The sequence below is a fragment of the Mesitornis unicolor genome, unplaced genomic scaffold (assembly GCF_000695765.1).
Source record: "Mesitornis unicolor isolate BGI_N332 unplaced genomic scaffold, ASM69576v1 scaffold4765, whole genome shotgun sequence".
NCBI classification, from domain to species: Eukaryota; Metazoa; Chordata; class Aves; order Mesitornithiformes; family Mesitornithidae; genus Mesitornis; species Mesitornis unicolor.
Genome location: NW_010184670.1, coordinates 12,708 through 35,171, shown reverse-complemented (window position 1 = coordinate 35,171; position 22,464 = coordinate 12,708). Strand labels below are relative to the sequence as shown.

The 22,464-nt window shown below is 36.5% G+C and overlaps 1 protein-coding gene across 1 annotated transcript in view; it reads right to left on the bottom strand.

The window, feature by feature from the left end:
- Nucleotides 1–21,936, bottom strand: part of ICA1 (islet cell autoantigen 1, 69kDa) — a 58,937-nt gene extending 37,001 nt beyond the window's left edge. Inside the window, exons 1-5 of the mRNA XM_010184527.1 lie at nucleotides 21,920–21,936; nucleotides 19,777–19,948; nucleotides 18,766–18,838; nucleotides 16,899–17,022; nucleotides 14,445–14,643 (exon numbers count right to left, since the gene is read on the bottom strand). Of these exons, the coding sequence (XP_010182829.1) occupies nucleotides 14,445–14,643; nucleotides 16,899–17,022; nucleotides 18,766–18,838; nucleotides 19,777–19,948; nucleotides 21,920–21,936 (585 nt within the window). The remainder of the gene's footprint in view (nucleotides 1–14,444; nucleotides 14,644–16,898; nucleotides 17,023–18,765; nucleotides 18,839–19,776; nucleotides 19,949–21,919) is intronic.
- Nucleotides 21,937–22,464: the final 528 nt, after the last annotated feature.

The following is a 22,464-nucleotide window of genomic DNA, read 5'->3' as shown; positions in this document are numbered from 1 at the left end:
TCCTGCTGTTTTATAATGTACTTTTTCCAACTCTCTTGTGTCTCTTTAGGGATGGGGAAAAATGAGAACCTCCTTGCACATTATGCATGTGATTCCATAAATTTTATACAGTGACAGGAAGATTTTTTTTCACACTGTATTTTTCTTCCACACAAAGCCAAGTTGGATCTGCAAGAACAGATTGGTTCAGGCTTAGTAATGGAGAAAAAAAGTAGGCGAGAACAAAATGTCTGATCAAAGACGTAAATTAGCTTCTGTAAAAAGAATGGCAGATTAGGATTTTCCAGCCCAGAAAAAAAAAAGAGATGACTAAGGGGGAGAATGATGGAAGTCCATCAGACCACAAATAGAAAAGCTGTAGAAGACCAGATCTTGGCCAAAACAAGAACCAGCGGGCATTAGACCATTTGAACTCAGCACAAGGACAGTGGATCTTTACACAACACCTGTGTCAGCAGGGCAGCTCTCTGATCACATTGATCTGTTGTGATGGACAAAACCTACATTGGTTCAAAAGGCAACTGGGCAATTTTACAGAAAAAACCCCAAACCACTATGTCTTATGATGCCTTCACTGGGTACAGTACTACAAGAAAATGCCACTGTGTATTTGCTCTATGCAACTCCCTCATTGCTAGCATTGGTCACCAACAAAGACAGATGATGGACAGTGGGTTTTTATTTGAACTAACATGTCCATCCTTAAGAATAAGGTAACCCTGACGCACGTTTGCAGGTCAAGGCAGGTCTGTAAGTCTGCTGTGCTGGATTCAGACTGGCTTACTGCCTTTTCATGGAGGGGAAACTGTACTGTGGTCTAAAGCAGCACAGATACTTCAAAGGAGCTTTTCCAACAAGGTAGTAATCTCTAACACCTGTGTAACAGCAATTTTCCATTATCAAAATTCAAAAGCACATTGAGTGACAGAATTTTATAACAGTAGGAGTGCTCAGTTTTAATTGCCAGGATGTATTCAAACACTGCCTACATCCAAACATACCTAAATAATACAAAGCATATCCAAATGCTTCACATATTGTAACTATATGAGAGTATGTAAGCTTTGCATTCACAAAGATTTACTTGGACAAGGGGTGGGGACAATTCTGAGATGCTCCAGCATTTCTACAATTATAACTGCAGTGCAGAGAGAAGCTCAGATCTCAGTGTATTACTTTCATAAAATCTGGTACCCACTTGTACAGAAGTCTACACGTATATTAAGACCTGGAGTTTGAATTTTGGAAATGGACTGCTAAAACCTGCAGGATCTACCTGGGCAGGCCTAGCTTAGCTTCCAGTATCCATTGCCCACCCATGCAGGCAACACTGCTCCCTTCCCCTTCAAGTCCTAGAGGGTTGCCTGCTGAGTGAAACTTTTACTCATGATATTTAAAAGGGGAGCGGTACATTACTGAACAGTATTATTGTCTACGTGAACCCTCTGGGGAAAAGCATATATAGCTAATTCTTTATCTTTTTTTTAATTTGTTCTAAGGAAGGTAGCTTACTAAAAATAAGTATTGTTGGAGGAGCTCTATTAGTGGGTATGATATATAATCAGAACAGGCCAATCAATTAAAGATACTCTAAATTCATATGCTAAAATTCTTCCTGCAATTCAGCCAACAAGGTGTTCTAACTGAAGACTTCTCAAGAGAATGTGTTTTTTCCCTTGCCTGTTTAACTTTTTTTACTTGAATTTGACATTTTTTCCTCCCTACTATCAATACTGTAGTAGTGCAAAGACCTGGATCCACACGTGTCTTTGCAGTAGTAAAGTTTTGTTACACCAAAATCAAATTTCTCTGAGACATGAAAACTATCTGTGGCAAGTAATATTGCTCTCTGTGCTAAATAACAACTTTTTGAACAGCTGCCCTGCAGCAATAGGAGTACGCTTCCTCCTCCATTATTAAAGATAATTTAGTCCCTTCACAGGAAAAAAGAAAACAAGCTTGAAAAGTACAGCACAAGAGCAACATAAAACCTTTGAAGCTTTTTCCTGAGGAATTATCAGGAATTAAGGAGGTATTTTCCTCCTCTTTCCCAATTTCAGCCCCTTTAGCATGGCCCAGTGCAGGCAGACACAGTGTGTCATTTGGTGAGAGCGCAGCCCCTGCAGAATCCTTTCCACTTATCCAGCAGCTGGACACAGACCTGATCAAAGTTACATTTCTTAGCACAATTCAGCAAGTTCATCCAGCCAAAAACCAGACAACTAAATGTTTAGCTTTAAGCTTAACGACAGCTTTCACAAACAGAGCAGCATAGTGCAATTCCAGAATATGAAGCCAATTGCTTTACCAGCAATGAGTTCACTGCAACAAAGCATAAAATGGAATATACACAGAAAATACAATACACCAGCTTTTAAAAAAAAATTATGTCAAATACAGGATGCAACCAATGCTCAAATATAAGATGTGGACTGCTTTCATAACTCCAACCACTCCCTACTGGAAAATGAAGGAAAGTTTGTTAAATTTAAGAAGCTGAAAGTAGCAACAGTCTTCAATTTTTCAGAACCACACTCATTGTCATTACTGAGTTTCAGATCACAGCACGACATAAAAAACAGGCAAAGCAAATAAATGTTACTGAGTCACCTTGCCTTCAAGAGCCTTCAAGCCCACAGCCCTAGAAACAGGTATGTTACTTTTCCTCAGCTTAACTAAACTGTTTCAAAACTTACTTTGAGTTAAACAGATGCTAATTAAAATTAAGAGTTGTTTACTTGAATTTAAACTAGGGAAAATACATTTCTAAAGTAAACTGATAGATGTTATTCTCAGGATGCTGTGAGTGTTTACACAGAGTTCTGCACCAGTCCAGCTTCATTTAGGCACCACCTTTCAGAAAAGCAGCATCTCTGCATAGCCATACACCTTCCCTGGAAAAAGGGCTGTGTGTACACCAGAGTTTTCCTTTCCAAAATATCTTCTCCCACTCTTCAAATACATAGTCCCATGCTCCTTACATGTTACCTATCAACTTCCCTATCTCCTGCTTGTGCAGAAAGAAATCCGTTCCAAATGAATCACAGAATCACAGAATCACAGAACGTTAGGGATTGGAAGGGACCTCAAAAGATCATCTAGTCCAATCCCCCTGCCGGAGCAGGAACACCTAGATGAGGTTGCACAGGAAGGTGTCCAGGTGGGTTTTGAATGTCTCCAGAGAAGGAGACTCCACAACCTCTCTGGGCAGCCTGTTCCAGTGCTCTGTCACCCTCAGTGAGAAGAAGTTTCTTCTCAAATTTAAGTGAAACCTCCTGTGTTCCAGCTTGTGTCCATTACCCCTTGTCTTATCATTGTTTGTCACCGAGAAGAGCCTGGCTCCATCCTCGTGACACTCACCCTTTAAATATTTATAAACATTAGTGAGGTCTCCCCTCAGTCTCCTCTTCTGCAAACTAAAGGTTTGAAGGTGTCCACACTGTATGTAAGGAAGGACCCAACCTCAGCAGCTTTGACTGAAAATGCTGCAGCTCTTGCTCCAAAGGAGGGTATGGGGGGAAGCAGAGAGCTGCATGCAGCAGTTACACAAACCAGCAGACACCACCACTGGCTGTATGAGGCTTCTCTATTTTTCTCCAGTATAAAGACAAAGTACTTAAGGTTAATCTGTTTATCTTCAAATTGCATCAAAGGAGGTAGTTGTCATGCATCAGATATGTGACAGTCAAGAGCTGGAGAGCACACAGCCTCTCCTCCTAACTCATTCACACTGGGCCTTCACAGGAATAAACCATGTATGAGAGCAGCTCTGACTCTCAGAGCTCACACTTTCCGGTTACTTCCTGATCACCAGCCAGCATAGACCATAACATGCTTCTCAAACCATTAAGATGGAAAGGTTTCTCATAGCAATTTTGTTCATTTTTGCAGCTTGGAATAATACCCAAATCACTTTAAAAAGGGAAAAAATGTGAAACGACAGCTTAAATAAAGGAAAGGACATAACCATACAACTTCTAGCCTTGCTCAAGGAAGGTCTGCCTTTTTCTGCTTTAATAAGCCCAGATAAATGCCTCAACCTTCTGTTGGTAACAAGTTTCACTACTAGTCAAACCCAGGCTGTGTGCTTTACTAGGCCAAAAGGAAAAAAAGAAGCGTTGACACTAATACAGACCTTAAAGCAAGGACATACAAAGAAAATAATTATCAATGATTTTTCTATTGTTGCGACCAGGAGACTCTTAGATTGCTACCAGGACACCATTCATCTAAGTAGTATTGTTTCAGAGTTTGGGGGTAGACATCTGCATTATGAGGCGCAAATGTAGTTCTAGTAGTGAGCAGACATCAGTCAGTCTGCTGTTGTGAGTAATTACCACAACAGCATGCTTTGACACAGAGTATTCTAAACTGCAAACGGGTGCGCATTTTTGTGCATGAACATATATCCTCTTTGGGGAAGAGTTCGGTCCTGATAACTCAGAATGTCTCCTTTCCTCAAATGTCTATGAGGGAGTTTACAGAATCCAACAGCATTTTGCACAGATCAAAATAACTCTGTATAGTCTGAAAACAAAGAGGCATATTTTGTTAACAGGATGAAAGTCTATGAGTTGCCAAAAATGGTTGTAAAGATTTTTAGCAAAAAGCAGGCCAACCACAATAAATGGCAAAGCAAAGAAATAAACTTTCAGCTCTGAAAGACCATGTTCAGCTCTAAACCAGAAGTAACTTGGACTTAGTTTTAAAAGTGCTGAGAATTGCTCTAAGTTTGTCATAACTCAATTGTGTTAATCATATTAGACAACCTGAGAGCAAAGGATGGTTGGCACATACAATGCAGGGGGGACACTGGTAAGGGGAGAGCAATTAGACAGCCCCTGCAAGGGGGAGACAGGTAATTGCTACCTTTTAAAACAGAAAGGCCAGTGGTACAATGTAAAGAAAATTGTCATATAGCACAAAACTAACCTCTCTACAATGCCCGTGCTTTTATTCATCTAGTAATTACACAGTTCAGCTTCTCCCTCATTTACTGAAGATATTTTGGGTCTTGTCTTGACTCTTTTAGGTGCAATGTCCTCATAGTTAGAAAATGTCATTTATATTTTTCATTTCTTTGCATACAAATAAAATTCCCTGGGGCCTGAGCAAGATTGTTATTTGACTCTGCATCCCTTCTGAGACGGTAGATGGAGGCACTAGGTAGAGGGATGTGAAAAGCTCAAGCTCAGGTGCAGCAACACTTTCACCACTGAAGCATCATAAAACAGTAAGGTGGCCTGCAAGATCCTGTTGGCCATTGCAAAGGGTGGTGGTATGCTTGGGATGGGTGGATGTACAAAGTGCCAGGGAATACCATTGACATATATGCTGCAAATCTTAGCTGGGTGTGGTGCCAACACTCAAAGAATGATTGCTGTAACAAGATCACCATGATGACCAAATTGCCTTTAATATTCAGTCCCCAGATGCTTTCAGTGCAAAGCCACTGTTTAAAGTACTAATGCAGAAGTAGGAGTCTTACAGTTGAGGTTTGGGTTTTGTTTTCTATTTAACCTCTTTATGCACAGAATATTAGAAGGCGCCTACTAATAATCATGATTCACTTGTAATGTAACGTCTGTTGCACATAATCCTGTACATTGTTATTGCTCCAGTTTGACAGCGATAAACACAAGTTATATGGTATCACCTGAACGGACAGTGCTGTTAAACAGAAAAAATAAATACAGGGTGATTAACAAGTTTACTACTTGGTGTTTAGTACATCAATAAGTACACCTTATATGCCCTCAAAACAATTTAATTATATTTTGTCCAGATATAAAATAAAAAAGATTGTACACAAATCTTTCTGTAGTGCTCTTCAAACTTCCCGCTGTGCTATCATAAAAGAAACAGCATTTGAAATCTAAGCAGGGTTCAGGTAGAATATCTCTAAAACAGACATGAAATGACATATTAGCCATTTTTCTGGTTAGAAAAGTACTTTTTGGTTTTTGCATTTTTTAAAAATCCTATCTTCAATTTTGTTTCATTTAGTGAATGAGAAAAATCAAGCATAGCATCTCTGTAATCATTCAGAGCCCATGTAGCACACAACTGAACAGCAAAGGCCTTAAGAAGTAAAAGCAGATGGACTACATTATGTATGTGCCCCGGCATTTTAGGAAAGTATAAGAAGAATTCCTGGGCAGTGGTGACCATTGAAAAACTTGGTTCTCTTGTGTAAACAATGTTTTCCCAACAGCTGTACTCCCCTTCCTGTTTATTCTTCTCTCCTGCAGAATTCTCTCAGTTCAGTCACATCTGTATTTAATTTATTGTTAAAATATATTTCTTTAGCTATTCTCCTAGCCTTTTCAGATTATTAAGGCCAAGGGAATTTTCAAAATCTCATTTCTTCTTTCACAACCTATTCTGTTTACATCTTTACACTTCATTTATGTTCTGAATTCACATAATGATCCACATGAGTTAGGGGCTTTGCCCACAGAGACCAGTTTGCAAGGTTAGAGTCTTCATGTGAGCAACAGAAACTGTCTAGGCAATCTTTTCTTTTTGATTTCAAGAACAAAACACAGCAGAATAATTAAGTGAAAAGTGTTCAGCTTTCTTTTCTTTCTTTTTTATTTCAATATTATATTTAATGCTTACACATTTCTGTAATTATTAGATGAGAAAAATTCTTGGAGCTTAATTTTTGTCATAACATTTGAGAGTGCCTTTCTAATATAGGGGCTAATAAAATTATTACATTAAAGTTGGACTTAACATTACTATTGATTTAAATCACCAATTTTCTTTATTTATATATTTGTTGTATTAAACTGAAATATTATGAGTTCTGCTGATTTTGTGAACAGAAATTTTTAGGATGTCTCTGCCTGCCTTTTCTTGAAATAAAGTCTGAAAGTGCACAGTTAAACCAAGTCTCCCTTTTTTTAAAATTTCAGCTGAGTTACAGGAAACAAGGTTGTTGAAAAATACATTGTATCTGTAGTCTAGCACTTCACTCTGTTCTATTTTACAGCCATTTTGCTAAGTCTCACCTCAGACTCTTCTTTCTTAAAACTAACTGAACAGATGATGAACCACCTTTCAAGGGCAAGCATCAATCTCCGGGAGCAACAATATTCTACAAGCAGTATCTCTTAAGATGATGTAATCTGTTCCAAGAAGCCTGTTTCTATTTTTAAGTGTCATACTTTTATTATGCTTTCAAAAGGGCATCTCCATCACACATTGTTACTTTGCTTTTAACCCAGTAACAACCATCAGTGATATTCAATATACATGAAATGGCTTCAGAAAATAATTTATTTTATCTTATTGTCTATCCTGATTCTTTCAAATGGTACTTGAAATGGTAATTTAAAGTTATAAGACTATAAAATGCTTACACTGTGAAGAACATTTCTGCTTAAGGTCACATTTTCAAAAAAGATGGAGATTTCACAAGTGCCTCAAAGTGCTTGAACATTGTGTAAGTAAAGTATTTTGGAATGTTTTGGTTTCTCCACTTAATATAACTGAATTTGACATTGGAGAGCCTGGAAAAAAACATTACAGCAGAAACTGTACAAAGAAAACACACTCAGCACTGAAACTCCACCTACTTTCACACAGAGAGACAACAATGACAAAGCAAAAACTACAATTGATACATGGAGCACTTTTTGTGTGTTTTGTTTTTCACTACTCTAATTTCCAGGTAAATAATTAAATTTAACATTTCCAACACCATATACTTTCATACTAAAAAGCCACTGAAAAAAAAGTGTTTTTACTGCTATGCCCTACCAGCATACTCTTTGTGGCAAAGGCATGCCACAGGCAGTGATACGTGCCCGTGTTGCTTATCATCATTGTAAAAGCATGTTGTTATCTATTTATCTCTGCCTTCACATTGCTACTGTAATGTAAATGTGAATCTCAGAGTGCAGAGTGACACCATCTTACTAATTTTAGAATATGCAGATATCTTGTAGAGAGTGTTACTGGATTCCTGTCTGGAATCTCACCTGTTCATCTAATGACCAGCAGCTACCCAAATCAGCAAACAGATGGGGGTTTCTTCGGAGAGAACTAATTTTTTTAAAGGAAGATTTTGAACCAAGAGTGATTAAGAAGGACTACTAAAGTGAGAGATTTACCATCTCACAGTCATAATAGGTATTATGAAAGCCAGCATTATTTCTCATTTTATAGTGCCACACATCTTATACCTAATGTGTGGTCTACTAAAGCTACTCAGATCTTTCTGACATTTCTGGAGCACAGCAATCATCATCTGCTCTCTCACATGCAAAGTCATGTCATCTAAAAGCAAATACATTTAAAATTTTCCAGATGAAGTTAACTTTGGAATTTAATGTGGAAGTATCATCTAAAAAGAAACAGAGGCAACTGCTGTCTACAACTTTTAAAAAAAATTTTTTATAAACCGAAGTCAGTAAACACTGCCATAGCTGGCTCTAAACATCAATCACTTACACGGCTATTTGTAACTATGGCAGCTGAGAGTCTATTGATTAAACCACTGTGACTGCAATGGCCAAAGACATTTTTCTTTGAGATGCTGGTATACTTTGCTGCTTGGAAAACCAAAAGACTTTCCAGCTCAATATCATCTGCAGATGTAATTTTCATTAGCACTTTTCGGTTGATTTTTTAATAATTGAACTAGAATGTCAACAGTATCCACAGAACTTCTAAGAGCGTCACCCTCAAACGAATTATATTTATTAGATGTAGAAGTACACTTGGAAAATATATTACAAATGCACAATTTTGTCCTGGCAGGAAGAGTTTAGTTGATCTTTAGGGGTATTTTCCATCATTATATTCTATGATCCTCTGAAACTTTGTTCAGTGTCCGTCAGCCAATGTTCTCAACTCTCAGTTGGAGAGCTCTCATTTTTCTAGCAAAGTTAAATTCATTTTTCCAGTAATGACTCATAAGGAACTGCAATAATCCAGATTTGCATTTTTTCCCTACTAATTTAATAACTTTATTAAAAATGCAAAATAACAAAAAAATCTGTAATGTTATTTATAAACCTGTATTGTTTACTCACTCTTCAGCTTGTTAGCCTCTAAATGCCTACAGATTTCCTTTTCTTTTTTTTTTTACCAGGAAATGAAATTAAGTTTACAAGGATGGCAACTGCCCAGTGTTCTTATTTCAAAGATCAGCATCATACTTGTTTTTTCTTCTTCCCTAGGCTTTTTGGATTTTCTCCACTCTCCAAGAGTTTTCAAATGTAACGGAGAATTAAAAAAAAACATAAATCCTCCAGCACATTTCCTCCAGGTTTGCAGGGCTATTTGCAGCTGATGTTAATGGGTAGGTGAGTACCAGAAGATGCTGTAACATGATACAGCCCCTTCACCATCACATAACCCAAAATGCACGCACACCAAGCAGTGCTAGTAGGAAAGGGAACAGCAGAGAAACAGATATTGGTCCTGAGCCTTCCCTGTAAGGCTGTGACACACATGTCTTACTCATACTCGCTGAGATCTTTACAATAAATACTTATACTTCAGCATTTCCTTTCTGACCTCTTAATCAATGGGTTTACTTAGTTCTTCATTACTCCCGAGCTGTCCACACAATCTTTAACTTTAATTTCTTAAAATATATGTAACAGAAAACTTTCGTAGATCAGCCATTACATTAGTACATTTATAAAACAGCAGTTTAAGCTATTGTTATACATGTGTTATATAGATATGTAAATATAGACATGTTCTTGGTGATTTTTTCTTTTTCTCACTGCTTTTTTCTCTTGCCAGATTTATCTTTAAAATGCCACTTAAGGGCATTAATTTTGTTTCAAGTAGATTTGTTTCAACTAGAAAAAACTGGAGATAAACTATGCTCCAACAACTCAGCTGCAAGCTTGCAAGTTCCTCAATGGCTGCATGCAAAGTAACTGCTAAGCTTTACAGGGAATATTCTGACATTCTTCTTCATGGTAGGATCTATTCCACTTCTTTAACTCAACTGAAGTACTACTGTGGGGTAGGGCATTCCTAATCTTCTAGAACAAGGAGTCCCAACACAAACTAAGCTACTTGTTCCCCTCACAGATCCCATGCAAATACATTGATGAAAACCCAACTCTTTTTCCAGACAATATCCCACCTAATGCATACTGTTTTACAAACTCAGATATGCTGTAATAGCCACCTATTATAGATACAGGATTATTATAGGATTATTAGGATTATTATTATAGGATTATTATTTTTTATATATACACACACACACACACACGATTATATGTAATATCCACCTATTATAGATACACTCTATTCCAAACAAATTATATTTACAGCACATACAAAGCTCTGCTGCAACCAGCCCATGCATCGCTCCTTACTCTTACACAGCTTCAACCTATTCTTTCTCCCAGCTAAGCTTTGTTTGGTTCACACAGAAGCAGAGCTCCTAAGAAAGCAGCTTTGGCAAAGCAGAGAGGACTAGGCAACAGGGAGAAACAGAGCCCAACCTTCTAGGTAGCAAATTCTCAGAACATCACTGCAGTGCAACTTGTCTCAGGGATCCCAGCATGGCCAGAGTGTATTTACAAAGCCACTCCAGCTTTGGTTAAAGCCTCAGAATGAAAGGGAAGCAGAGGAGTAGAAGAATGATGGAAGAAAAAAAAAAAAAGCAAATGTAGAAAGGATTAATTTGCTCCATCAATGTAGCATGATATATATCCTGTCATGTCATAGATGTATTTTTTCTTAAGTTAGTCTAAAGGTCAGCATGATAATTTTTTTAGCTCTCACATTTTACTTGTTATGGGTTGCACTATCATGTCTAGGTTTGATGAGAAAGTCTGTATTGTACTGTAGCTGAGGTAGCTAAGTAAAATGGAACAGCAGAGCCTCTTCTGTGTTCCTGTAGACTGCATACAGGTGGCTGTTGCCTGGTGGCATAGCCTACCATTCTGCATGTTAGCATGTTTCTTCCTTTCCAGGAAATACATGGAAAAGCTTAACATTTTCTAAGTCAGAGGAAGGACACTAGAGGCCTATCAGCACTTGGGCAATTCGGTGGGTATTTTTACAACATCACGGCAGAGCTTCTGCTATAGTGTACAGTCACCAGACAGATAAAACAGTCTGGATTTAAGAACTTTAAAAACCCCATCAGTGGTGGAGAATTTGGTAAAGGGGTACTAATACATTCAAATTCTTTTAAATATCACAGCATTGCCAAAGCACTGTTTAGATTCTGTCAAGCAACACTGCAAACTCTGAACTTGGGATGGAAGACATCTATATCTAGAACAGCACTGGAGTGTCCATAAAAACTGCTCATATTGAAAAAAAAAATGAAGATACACAGCATTTAAAAACTCTGCATGGAAAAGTAAGTACTTCACCTGTTTCCTTGGTTTGACTCCAGTAGCTACAACCACATGAATACCTTCAAATAACAATGTAAAAAGGCTGTTCTGCAGCGTTCTGGGAACACTTTGGAAGTGGTAGTATTGCTGAGTGTCACCTATTTAGACTGATGCTTTAAGAAAGCATTAGAAAGTTCTTTCAAGTACCTCACTGTTTTGAAAGGGAGCTACAAAAATGCCAATATTTTAACTCAGATTTTATCAGCTCTGAAAACACTGACTCAACCATTGATCTTTTAGCCTGAGCTATTCTGAGGGATGTATGAAAAACCCATCTGGATTGATTTAGCTTTGGTCTTCTAAAACAAGTACTATATCTGTATATATCATGATACATTCAGGATTACATTATAAAAGGCTACATAGTTGAAAAACAGTCCTATAACCAAGAGATATAAACACTGCTGATGTACTAGGTGAATTAAAGATCACTAAGCCAGCATTGTTTACTTGACATAAAAAAGATCTTTACTAAAGTAATACTTCAAATTTTTACAATTAGAAGTCTGAAGAAAACTTCTTTTCAAGTTTGGTTTTTTTTCAGTCCTCAGGCAGGATCAGCTTCATTAACCATTTGCTGGTGTATCACTAGATACACAGCTCCAGATCAAACACTTCTCTCCAGTGAGGGTAATCCTTGAGGTCCCTTCCAACCTGGTACTCCATGATTCTATGATTTTAGAACCAAAAGCAGATCAGTAATTATGGTATCTTTCTCAACACAAAACTAGCATGACTTCTTAAATTGTTGTTACAGATCCAAAATAAGCCCTAAAAACCCAGCATTACACTGCCACTCCATGGCACAACTAAGATCTGCAAGCAAGAATAGAACAAAAAGACAATAAAATTAATTCCTATAATTATAAAAGACTAAAATAGCAACCATGCCTGCCTACTACATATTTAAAGCACTAAAAAGAAACTGTTGTATGGTGTTCAGCAACAGCTGTCTAGGTACATTATGCTTGAGGATTTGTTTTTCAAAATGCAAAAAAAGTTTACTTTCTGCAAATGTTAAATTCTTCAAAGACTAGATTGATGTTCCTGTTGCACAGATAGGATATGTAGAGAAGTGGATACCAAGGGCATTTCATTACTTTTTTGGCTACAAAATACAGAGCTTTTTGTTCTCTGCATGACAATGTGATCTGAAAGGTTTTCAGTTGACAGACAGACAGAGGAAGAAAAGGTTCAAAAGACCTTCTTCAAGTTGTTTTTGTTTGTTTTGGTTTCGTTTTTTGTTTTGGTTTTTTTTTGTGGGTTTTTTTTTTAACTATCTGAGGTAACACTATAGAATTTTAGAATCTACATTATTTCTTTACATCAGAATATAGCTCTTTTCAGACTGAAAAATATTTCAAAATACTTAATATTTCCACAATTTTATTACTAAATTTTGTGAGAGTTTTAAAAAAAATAAATCTTGACCTTGAAGCACAGCAACCCAAGATGACTGAAATTTCACATCTAACTTTTTAACTACAGCAGCTCACTGTACAAAGCATACATTATTTTAATTACTTTGCCATTTATATAATTTATGTCTTCCATAGCATTTGTTTTGCAAGAAAGCTATAAATCAATTTTGTATGACCATTACGAGTACTGCTTTATTCATTCTAACATTCCATTTTTAAGTGTTTTTCTAATAAATCAAACATTATACATAAGCAATTGGCTAAGGCCAAGACCATACCAATTATTTCACCTGCAAGAACTTGCCATTATAAACATTTCCCACAAGGCATAATAAAATACATGTCTGGTGCCACAAGACTTACAGGAATATCCTGTACTGAAGCATTAAATAAAGATTAGATGACTAACTGGGGTTTCATTTGTTCCACTCCTTCCTTAATTGCTATTGTCACCACTTCGGTTTACAAAAAATGGCATAGACTAGAAACATGCCAGTCCTTTCCCGCTAGGATTGTTTATTCAAGCTTTTAAAATCCCAAATTAAGTGTCTTCTATCTCCAAACACTTTTAGTGACAGACTGCTTAGGCCATTGATGAACAAGGATACTCTTTTGTACACTACCTGTCTCTAAGCCACATGCATATATGGATGTACACTCTAATACAATTTCTGTCATTAGACCTCTGCTTTCCATTATCACACAACTGCTGTAAATTTTTTTTAGTGTCTGTAGCCAAAGCACAAGCCACCATGTTATACCTTGGATCCTAATACCTGCTAAAAGTCAGGATTTATAAACAGCAAACTGTGAACATTATAGTCTTTTAACAAAATCAACTAGATCTAGAGCCTCACTAGCAAACGGGAAGTTCTCATGAGCATTCGTGAACCGAATGGGACAGAATCAGTCCAGATAAATTCTATACTTGCACCAGGTAGCAAATCTGCAGACTGTCACCTAGGACTTGTGATTTTTGGAAGGACTTTGGGAGGGGAGAAGTATAGCAAACTTGAGTTACAGTGAATGAAGATGATTTATGGAGAGTGCATTCTTAGCAGTTTTAGTGTTCAGTAGTTGCCCAAGAGTCATGCTGAGCTGCATGAGGCACTTAGAAAAAACAAATTCCAAATTTGCAACTCCTCTTCAAAATCCAACAATCATCAATTTTGAAAATGCTGGTCTTTAACTACACCCAAAAATTTAGCAACAGATTCTACTGCACTGCTGTTATTCTGTACTTTTTAGTCGCAAAAATTGATTTTCCTTTGCCTGTCTGGGAGTAGACATACCTCATTCCACTAGTCATTCAGGCATCACAGCTTAGTATTTAAAATTAGATAACCTTCTTTAAAAATAAATATTATTTAAATTATAAAGATTTAGGCTGAAGTTGAATAGACTACTGAAAAATGTTGTTTCTTACTACTGTTATCTTTCCTTACAGCCCACTCTGTGAAGGATACCATATTCCCTATTACATTAACTGGAGTTCTGTCACACGGAAAAGATTAATTATCATAAAAGGCATCCTTAGTGCTCCTGAATTATGTCTTCCTCAGAAGAATCAAAACCATGCTTCAATGTCATTCATCAGGCAGCCACTTCTAGGAAACCACAGGAAACTTCATACCTTCCTGAACTTTTCCATCTGCTTATAAAGATCTGGATCCAGCTCCTGAGACACATCCTTCATCCAAAGTAGAGCTCCTCTGTATTCAGTCCGATACTGCTCCATTCGGTTTACTGTTAGCCATGTGTCTGAGATCGCCCTATATCTGAAAGTCTCCACTTCTTGATATAATCTGCTCAACGGAGCACGCAGTGCTAATCTGGGGGAAGCATGAAGGAAAGAAAGGAAGGAGGAGAACATGTTAAAGTCATTCCACAAAAGCAGACAGATTAATACAACTACTAGATACTTTACTAGCAATCAAAAAAACATACACAGTCAGAACAGTTGACTGAAGTGCAACTGTACACTCACAGTTCTACAGCTTGGTCATGAGTACACACAAATGGGGTAATTTTGCGTGAATACTGTGTTTGCAACCCTGCTATTCAAGTAGAGACATTTCATTTACACATGTGAGTGGAAAAGGAATCTTTTCTAACATGTATATGTATTTTAGTTAGCCATGCTGCTTGTATGCACACTATTAACAATCCTCTTCACAAGCTGCAATTAACAACTCTAAAAATGTATCTGAGGTAATTTATTACTGGATACACACCACAGATGTACCAGGATTGTCATGTTAAGCCTCAGAAAAAGAACTACCATTAGCCTTTTAATCTTCAAATGTACATCTAAATAAAGAAGTAATCTGTCAAGAAGATAATAATCTGATTTTTTTGTTTCTTTTTTGTTTGTTTGTTTATTTTTTTTTTGTGAGGAACCTGAACAATTCCTTTGAAGGAGATTTATCTTTTGGAAGGATTTTGGCATTTTCTTAAACATTTCTTCCAGCAACTACACTTTGGAAAGGCAGTAGGGGACACTGTTGTCTTCTCTATGCCATCACTTCAGCTCCTAATGGGATCTCAGAACTAGATAGGATTACTCCAACTCTTGCTTTACTTCCTCCTGCTGCTTCTGCTTTTCTCTTGGTTGCCAGCAGCCACCTCACTGGAATGGGTTCAACCAGTTCCACACCAGTGTAAAGCAAGTTTAATGTGCTTAGGGACTTCCTAGGCACAACAGCATTTCTAATTTCAGCTCCAGTAACCAGCAAATTGTGTCTTCTTGATCTCCAGCTACTGAGCTATTGGAATGCAATGTAAATAAGAGCAGTCCCAACTTCAATATGAGCTTGAGGATGGCTCAAGAGAAGACAAACAATTGGTTTTATTTTTATGTGTGTTTATTTTAAAAGATGCCTTACAAATGTATTGACTAAGTGATATAATAAAATGTAAGCTTGTTATTGTGTCTTTTCCTCCCCCACAATTTTTCTTATTCTACAAATATTCAGACATTCAAAGGAAAATTCAGTTTATGTAGACATGTCATACAGTAGGATTTCTATAAACAGTTAAGCTTTATGAGGAAGCAAATCATTAGAGCTTTTGCTCAAAGGTGCCTTACATGTGTTTTAAAGATCCCACTCATGGCTCTTACTGGATGTGCTAATGGCCAAATTCTAGCCCAAGACAGACATACAAAATTCTCCGCGCTCTGTATGTGATGTTTTATTTTGAGCCAAACAGCTGCACTGTTAAGCTAAAGTTGGAAAGTATTACAGTAATTAAGAGCTGAAAAAAATCCTGTAAAACATAATGGAACAGAATTTTCCCTTGCAAATGATGGTGAATTTCAAACTTTCATAGTCCAAATTCTGTAAAAAAAAAAAAAAGGCTCATAATACTCATAATGTCCATCAAGTACTGTTACTTTTAAACTCTTTAAGCACACATAGTCAGTGAGACATCAAGGGCTCTGGGTAACAGCATGTGTTTGTGTCTATGTGTGTCCCTCTGTATGCCTTACCTTTTACTGATTTGATCTTACCCAGCTGACATGAGCTCAGTGGGGATCTAGGGTCTTTTCCTGGGGGACTTCATGGTGTTAGGTTAAAGCAGAAAATTACATTTAGATTCCTCCTTTCTCCTTCATCAACTCAAGGTATGAGACTCCATGGCCCAGAAAAAGGCATTCCCTTACCCATTACCCTGCCCTCCTAGGACCCAGCCACCTTCACAATGGGCCTGATTTAGCACTTCTCTGCAGAATGAGAAGTGCCACCAAGCAGAAGTGGGACCTGTCATCAGCTACTTTACAACCCCACTGGTAGAGAGGCCATGCAGATGTACCCATACAGTTTTAGAACTGCTGATCTGAACAGTCACAGGTGGGGACACAGAGGTACACAGACATAGCAGGTCTACAATACAAAAACCAGAGTTGGGCAAAACTACAGCAAGCTGATAATATTGCCAATACTGCAGCAGGTTTGGTCAATAATAGCTCTCACGTCACTTGGTGCCTCATACATTTCAAATGGCAAATATGAATTACGCCAACAGCGAATCAACTACCATTACCCCATGTACTTTGTAAATCAGATGGTATTTATGACACATATACCTTTGCTGAGAAGAAAAGCAGAGGGCCTTTCCTGTGGCTTGCATCATTTTTCCTGCTCTTGTTTTATCCTGAGAACCCTGTGATCGAAGAAATTTCCCCAATTCATTTTCTTCCTGAGACAGAACTAACGAAAAATAAATGAGTAGTCAAACATACTATTTAATAGGTTCCTAACAGCTTTAAAACTGGCCTAATACCTAATAGGTTAAATCACTCATAATCCAAGCAGCACAGCAAAAATAAATAATTTTATGGAATTCCTGTATTTATTAAACAGAAGATCTGATTTACTTGAGACATTTGTTGATGGGTTTGCTGTACTAAAGAATCACAAAATTCCATCAATGTCAAAAGACAACAGCATAATAATGCAATTTCTTTCCTGAACAAAAGATTTAAGTTGGTTAGATTAAATAAAGGAACCAAATCTTGATTATAGTATCTTTTAGTCTTGGGGTTTTAGATTTGCTGTTGTTCTGTTTTGTTTTTAAATCCTTTTTTTACCACCTGGACAGTCTCAGCTGATCTTTGGTAGCATACTTTCACTGCAGCTAATTCTGAGTAACACTACTCATAGCTCGTTCACTTGCTTTCTCTTGCTCTCCTTTTTCATGCTTGACTAGAGAACTAAATTTTTAATATGAAAAATCTAGTATTTCATTTTAAAGAACACTTACTTTCAAATTATTTTGCAGGATCAGTTTACAACTTTAATTCAAACATTATTATTCAATTTATATTTCAAATACCTGGAATATTTCTATTTCAAATTAATCCACTTGTTTTTTAAACAAGAAGATGAAGAAAACTGCTTTTACACTGACTTGTTGACTACTTCCAAACTTCAAGACCTCACATCTTTACAAAAAGATTTCATCACAGCCTTATCTATTAATCTTCCAAAGTGGCTGTCTCGTATATTACCAATTTCTTCCTGTTATCAATAGGGAGAATGGCGCAATATAATGAAAGAAGATCTCTTGAAGTCCTCTTGTCATTTTTTGAAATGTTGACAGTGAAATCCAATGTAGACTTATAGCGCACTCTGACAGAACATGTTGCATGTGTATCTTTGTGTCAGAGATTTCATCTGTTACTGTGAAACACTTCTCGAACTCAATACACTACTAATCTATATTCTGATTTTATCTCCAGATCCTGAAACATTAGCTCTGACTGTCTTTGGACAGGCAAAATTAAAAGGAAAGACTGCAGAGAACATGGATAACATTCAACAAAAGAAAATAAACTGAAAGATGCCTCCAAAGCTGGATTCTCTTTTCCAGGCCAGGAATCACAGCAGCAGAGAATCGAACAATACTGACTGCAGAGAACCTTTAAAGGTCATTTAATACAACCTGCTGTTGGAAACTTCCCAGCTGAGGTCCCCGTCTCTCACCAATGACTGCCACTAATTACTTTACACCTGTTACAGCCAAGTCAGCATGATCAACTTCTTCGTAATAGCATGGATTACTTAATTATAAAACTAGTAATAAGACCCATAGTCTTCATAGTCAATCCTGATTAAAAAAAAAATTAAACCACTTCAGAACAGAGTTAGGACACTTCTGAATTTAAACAAGCCAAGCAAGTAATGGAAAAAAACCCCAACCCTTAAAAAGCAAGCTCTCTCCCACAATTATTGCTACCTGTCACTGCATAATATAAAATATAAAAATTAAAACTAGGAGACCTTCAGGCAAATAAGCAGGTCTGTCTTTAGCCATCTGCAAAGAATGTTATCTTTATTTTTAACTAGGATGAAACCAGTAGCTCCCCATTTTTATTTTTACTTTTTTCACTTGTTCAATGATTCCATAATGCAGACTTCAACATTTTAACTACTGTATTTGAGCATACTTACAACAAATCCTCTTTTGATACAGTTCAGTTGCTTTCAGTAACTCCATACACGTTCTCTGAATAGAATGGAACAGCTAATATTGAAATAAAATACATGAAATAAATTGTAAGCGTATGCAAGAAACACTGACAATTAAAATACAAGAAAGAGCTTAATTTTTGTAGAAATTACTAGGAATCACGATTTTCTCCTTGAACAATGAGTAATCTTTCCAGCTTGAAAGTAATTTTTTCCTTATCAATTGTGCTTTTCTTTGAATTAAGCTGTCCACTGAAACTACAGACAAAGGAGAATAAAGCAAAAAATAATTTCGGAAATAGATCTATTCTAAGCAGCTGTTAGTTAACCAAACTACTAATGTCAGGGGTTTTTTAAATTGATATCTTTGAATACATGTGAAGATGTACAAATCAGTTACTAAAAACCTCATAGCAGAGCAAAAAGTTATCACCATATTTTTAATACTTCAGAGTCTAGTGGAACGAACTTGCATGGGGTGTGCCAACAGAGAAAGTTATTGATTTAAACTGAATTTTTTAAACTGAATTTTTTACTGGCATAGCTCTGGTTTTATAACTGGATTTATAAAGCAGCAGTTTACAAAGAAAGTAGAGGAAAAAAAGTCAGTCTTGACTAAGTTTGGACATTGTTTCTAGGAAACAGAAAAATTACTACTCTGTCCTTCTAAAACCTCCAATCTGTAACTTAAACTTTAAACTTCACTCTATCAAGCATTTCACAAATATAAGACAAATGGACTACTGGCACAGTAACATCACTTCCTTCACAAGTTTGAGGGACATGGTTTTTTGTGTTACAAAATACCAGTACATTCCTTGTATTTACATGGGTACTTTTGTAAAAAATCGGAAAATATGTTACAAGAAAATAATGACAAAAATTTATATACATCATCATATACCATGTGTACACATATTAGAGGCTTGATGGAAACAAAAACTATTTAAGAATTAACAAACAGAGAAAAGACATTGTGTAGACATTACAAACCTCCAGCTTTGCATCGAGATCTGCATCTGAAGCCACAACATGTTCATCTTCCTTTTTTCCTGTAACTTTTATAAGGGTTTGTTTTGTTTTCCAGTATTTCTGTTGCATTTTATTGACCACAGATTTTTCTTGGCTTTGAGCATATTGGTCATAAAATTCCCTTGGATAGTTGCTAAAATATTAAGATACAAAATTATAAAATTATAGGATGCTTAAAAAAATAAGTCTCACAAACGATATTAATACATGTCCATCAAGAATACTGCATTTGTATGCAGACATGTATTCGAACATGCATTTCCTCATTAAGCATTAATAACAAAGCAATTAAAACAGCACTGTACTTCCAAAATATTTCACATCCTACTTTGGAAAATAATACACTACTTTCAATTTGAATGCCTTTAGTGTGTAGCATTGCAAAATAATCAGCTGCAAAGAAATCTTTCCAATATATTATGGAATGACAAGTCATATAAGCCCGTGGAATTATCTTTTTATATAACTAATAAGAGTTTCAAGTGAACCGGCAGAGTTGCTTAAGCAGATAGCAATTTTCATGCAATTTCAGCAGTGTCAGGATTTCACGAAGTTCATTTTATGACTTGGACTATTTGCCCTCCCTTTTTTACAACTGAATAATAAAGAGTCAGAAGAACACTCATCTCTTTGGAGCACGCTCTCTGCAAGATACACAGATAGCTCACATCTTTCTTTATGCAACGACTACATGACAACTGTGGGTGCATAACAGGCAATCTACTTTAACCTGAAAAGGAAGTTTGTTTCGCGGGGATTTGTTACTTGCTTTAGATTTTTTAATCAGTGAGTTAGGAGACAGCAGCTAATCACCAAAAATGTGGTAATAAATTCAACCGGAAGCAAGCAAGGACAAAATTTTAAATGCACTTATACACAGCACTTCTTGGCTACCACCCCAAACTTTAAAGCAAAAAGTCATCCATTTAATTCTACCCAAACAGTAGTTCCAACAGTTTAATTTATAAAGAAAAATTAAAATAAAGGCCTTTATAGTGCCACAGCACAAAATAAGCAACACATGCAAAACATACCACATTTCATGTGGAATTCTGCACAAACCAACCATTATGCACTCTGACAACAGGCTGCCTATCAAGTTAGGTGGAGCCTATATTGACCTGTATTAATATATGCTGCACCTTTAAAAGACAAAATCTACAACATCAATAAATAACAAGAAGATCCCCCTGCATCAAAAGAAAATATGAGAATTTAATAAAAGCAGCATTACTTTAATAACAACAACAACAACAACAAGCACAATAATACCTACTCATAAGGCAATCTAAAGCCCCTAGCTGTCTGGCTAGTTGTGTGCTTTAACTTGTGCTACAGCTGTGCAAATAACTGCTATTTTGGTCGAGTGAAGAAAACACCATAATTCATCTGATGTCAACCAGCCTTGCTATTTACCTCACTTGAGGTCAGTAGAAATTCTAGGGGCATGGTGTCAGGAATAAAAATGAGTTACTAATATGAGGTCACCAAAAAAAAAATGCTGGGATTTATACAGGTTCCAGAATTAGAGACTGACAAACCAATTGAAGAAGTAAGAGGAGTATACACTTCTAACACTAAAACCAAATTTGGCTTCTAATTTAATTTGGAGAATTTAATGGCTCCTGTTTATGCTTAAGATAATGAGAGACTTATAATCACACTACCAAAATACTTGGTGGACAATTTTTACAGGTAGACACTTGTCAATACCTTTTAAAATGGATTTTGTGTCAAGCAATCGTGAACATAGTGAAGTTTTGTTAAACAATCAGAAAATATAACTACATTAAGGATGTACTTAATTCTGAAGTTGATCACCACAGATAAACCTCTTGAAACATGACAGTTCCTACACTTATTTCCATTAAGCAGGAAATTGATAACATATACTATTTTTCCAACTAGTCAATTTACTGGTTTTTCTGCTCTTTGGCTGTTTTTCATTTTTTATTTTTACTCTTTCTAAACTGAACGTCTACCAGTGCCTTCATATAAATACTAGAGGCCAGAACATAATGTGTGATAGACTTGGGCAGTGACAAATCAATGTGCCAAACACCATTAGCTCTTCAGAACAAGAAAAAAAGATGAAGGTACTTACTACTTATGACCTTCCATGTTTCCTGTTTTCCTCAGACACTTAACTAAAATAAGAAATTATGAGTTAATACAAACATCTTGAAAATATAATTTTCAAGTTAGACACTAGAAAATCTCTACCTTTTTCACACTGAAAAGTTTTCTGTGATAACATAGTAAAAAAGATGCTACAACACAGTAATTTTCTATCTGTGGACAAAACGCCTTCCTTATGTAACACATAATTCTTGCTTAAATCCATAGCAAACACACTTACGTGGTGTTGCCGATGTTGCCAATTATTATATTCTAGCAAATTTTCCAGGAAACAGTAAATTTATCTTGCACAGATTCAGTGACTTTTGATGAGGCATTTTGTCTGTTGACTGAGGCATTTTCCTCAATCAAGTTTTTTCGTAAAAGTTTAGGCCTTAACACAGTTCAGCTACTTTTTTTGCTCATGTCCCACTGATTTATTTTAAAAAAAACCACTAGCTACACCATGTATTGAGCCATGGATGTAAAACTCAACCACCAGGTGTTTTTCTCTTTGAGGGCCACCACAGC